The sequence below is a fragment of the Theobroma umbraticum genome, unplaced genomic scaffold (genome assembly GCF_002168275.2).
Source record: "Theobroma umbraticum cultivar Fairchild unplaced genomic scaffold, ASM216827v3 scaffold_55.0, whole genome shotgun sequence".
Classification (NCBI taxonomy): Eukaryota; Viridiplantae; Streptophyta; class Magnoliopsida; order Malvales; family Malvaceae; genus Theobroma; species Theobroma umbraticum.
In genome coordinates this window covers 3,940,715-3,943,962 of record NW_018397270.1, presented here as the reverse complement: position 1 = coordinate 3,943,962, position 3,248 = coordinate 3,940,715, and the positions used below count along the sequence as shown (strand labels likewise).

Below are 3,248 nucleotides of genomic sequence, written 5' to 3'. Positions count from 1 at the left end.
CTTCCGATCGCCATTTCTAGTTCAAGAATGGAAATCACTTGAGAAAAATGGATCAAAGAGGGAAACACTCCGACTTGATATGATGGATAAATCATCTTATAAGTACAAAAAGGCAGATGTTCTCATCTTCAACACAGGACATTGGTGGACTCATGAAAAAACTTCCAAAGGGTAATGTTGATGCCACCTATTTGTCCATGTTGTTGATAAAATAACTCAAGTGGAGAAGCTTCTAACAGTTTAAGAATTTGCAGAAAGGGTTACTATCAAGAGGGTAGCACTATCTATGACCGATTAAATGTTAAAGAGGCATTTCGAAAGGCTTTGACTACATGGGCAAAATGGATAGATAACAATATAGATCCTATCAAGACCCTTGTTTTCTTCAGGGGCTTTTCTGCATCACACTTCAGGTAAATTGAACGCAAAATATGTCAAGTTAAACCCCTAAGATAGGGAAACAGAGTACCTTTTAATTCATTTTGCTTGTTCACAGGGGTGGAAGATGGAATTCTGGTGGTCAATGTGATGGTGAAGCAGAACCTATTACCAATGAGAAGTACTTGAAGAAATATCCATCAAAAATGCGGATTTTTGAGTCAGTGATAAAGGGTATGACTAAACCAGTATTGTATCTTAACGTTTCTAGAATGACTGGTTTCCGGAAGGACGCACATCCATCAATATACAGGAAGCAGAACTTAACGGAGGAGGAGAGAAGTTCGCCAACAAGAGTCCAGGATTGTAGCCACTGGTGCCTCCCTGGTGTTCCTGATACTTGGAACGAACTGGTATATGCTCAACTCCTTGTCAAACATAATCAACATCAGAAACAACTTCTGCATCAAGAACAACAACAGGGAAGGCCATAGGTAAAATTAATGCAATTTAAGTTTGTAAATTCTTGTTTAGTCACTAAATTTATGTAGATCGATTAGCATATGTTTATTTCTCAGTGAAAAGTTTACTTCCAAGGGAGAAGTGTAAAATGATACTATTCTTTGGAGAAAAAAAAAAGGTAAGAATACATAAATGCTGTTGTCAATAATTGGCTGTAAGTTTCTTCCTACCCAATTACACTCATTTAGCCTCTAATTGCCAGTAGCCTACAAGGCTCTCATGATTTTGTTATTGAAAGTAGTATTATGGTTAATTATCTTTTATAATATGAGCTGCAGTCAGTTTGTATCTCTTATAAAAAATATGTTTACTTACAGTACACAACTTGTAAATGAATCTTTGCCTGATTCTTTATGAATTTCGCTGGTAGAATAGAGGTCCTGAATAACTTGGGCCTGTATTTTATTTGGAAAGTGATATCTATTTGATCTGTATGCTTCTGGATTTGTGTTAAAGATCTTTTAACCGTTTGGAATTACAATGCTAGATATGGATTTCAGATGAGATTATGCTCTTTTAAAATAGGAGATTAGATCCCAAAGGTGGGCTTACAACTTGTTCTATCAGCCTCCTTAATGCCTGGCTAATGTAATATGAATCATCCAGGCTGTATATGGTTTTGGTGAGATTTGAAGAAGTTTCTGCTTGTTTGTTATCTTGTTTCTGTTTTCTTTGGTTTCTTGATAATTGAACTGAGCTAGAGAATGATGACCAATACCATATAGAGCTAACAGATTAGTACTGTTCTTGAGGCCAATGGCTGACACCTCAGATTTCAGTTCATTAGAGGTGAAATTGGACTGAGGTTCAAGTGTTGAATATGATTTATTTGTCAAGAAACTGAGTTTCTTTGTATTATAAGTTAAAAACATCTGTATTGTGCTAGACTTTTTGTTCATTTTGGGATATGCAAAGACTAATTGCAGTTTTAAAGGGGAAAAGGGTAGGAATGATCAAATATGATCAAACAATCTGCATGAGTAAACAGGTTAGAGACACAAAACAAATTGTTCTGATTTGTATCACCACAAGGTACTGCATTATCTGTCAACCAAAGGAAGTATGGGGGAAAAGAGGCCCATCTTTTAAATTTTACTATAATTTCAGTTGCTTGCCTTGATATTTCAGCTCTTATGAGGAAGTAAACATGAGCTCACTTTATGGATTAAGTAGAGCTTAAATGAGTAGACAAATTTGTCATCCCTTCAAGTTGTTACCTCAGAGATTAATGCATCATTCTTTACTATTCATGGACTAGCATTCAGTTTTACTTTTCCAACTAATTGTCATCAGCTCCTCAAACTACATTGTTGTTGGTCATCGTCGTCAGTAAGCCATCTAGAGCTCTCTAGGGTTGTCTGTGCTTTTTCTTCTTCACCAACTTGTTCTGGTTGCTCCTTTCTTTTTCATTTTCCTTTGCACTGTGTGTCATATCATTTGCCCTTGTTTCCTCCATCTTCCCCTTTTGCCATCGATTAACCCAAAAGCAATAAATCCTTAAAGTTATACTCCCTTAATATCAATTTTATAAGCAATGTACAAATTTGGCATCTGGCTGCAGGAACATGGAGTCTTCTAATCTAACAGAAAAGTTATTTCGAATCTGATTCCCTAACGCATTTACACTCTAGGAAATTAAGCTAGCCAGAGTAGCTAGTAGCTCCTTGCTGGTATAAGAAGTGCAAACTCAGCAATGAAGTAGCAATATACATCAACTCATAGCCAGAGCTGCAATTGCTTCTTGAAATTGGATAAAAATTGTCATGCACCTAGGCCAACAGGTTTCTCCACAAACTCAAAACTTTTTTCTTTCTGTTTTATCTGTTATGTTGCACTTGGCTTATCGTTTTGGTGGCTAATTTAATTCTCTAGCTCATTGCTTTCATAATTTTTTTGGAAGTTACATGGACTCAGGATGAAGGGTCGGATACAAGTACGTCATGTTAATTTTTAACAAATTTTTATCTTAATTTTGAGAATCCAAGCATTATATTCATATCAATTTAAGTGATTCAAGAATTTTTTTTTAAAAAAACAATTAAGTGATTCAAGATGAACAGAACACGAATATGTTAAGAGTAAAGGGTGTAGTGGGCTAGTACTGTTACAGCTTTAGTAGTGGCTGCCCTGTCTTTCTTTGTTTCTTTCCAAGGTCTTTCTGCTTTGTTCATGTTTACACCAGCCCCTTTGTTTTATGCTTTTCCTAGCCTAGTGGCTAGTTTTAGGCTTAGTTGAAACATTTCTGCTGCTGACATATCTAAACAGAACAATTGAAAGTGCAAGGAAGGAATTCTCCTCATGAAGAATCCAGTACAAGAAAATTTCTGAAAGGATGGTTAAGTCTAGTC

General features: G+C 35.9%; 1 protein-coding gene across 1 annotated transcript in view; it reads left to right on the top strand.

Annotated features, from left to right (window-relative positions):
• The window catches only part of LOC110426180 (protein trichome birefringence-like 4), a 3,197-nt gene extending 2,044 nt beyond the window's left edge, over window positions 1–1,153 (top strand). Inside the window, exons 3-5 of the mRNA XM_089785242.1 lie at window positions 1–171; window positions 255–413; window positions 497–1,153. The exon at window positions 1–171 is cut by the window's left edge and continues 23 nt beyond it. Coding sequence (XP_089641368.1) covers window positions 1–171; window positions 255–413; window positions 497–872 — 706 coding nt within the window. The 3' untranslated portion in view covers window positions 873–1,153. The remainder of the gene's footprint in view (window positions 172–254; window positions 414–496) is intronic.
• Window positions 1,154–3,248: the final 2,095 nt, after the last annotated feature.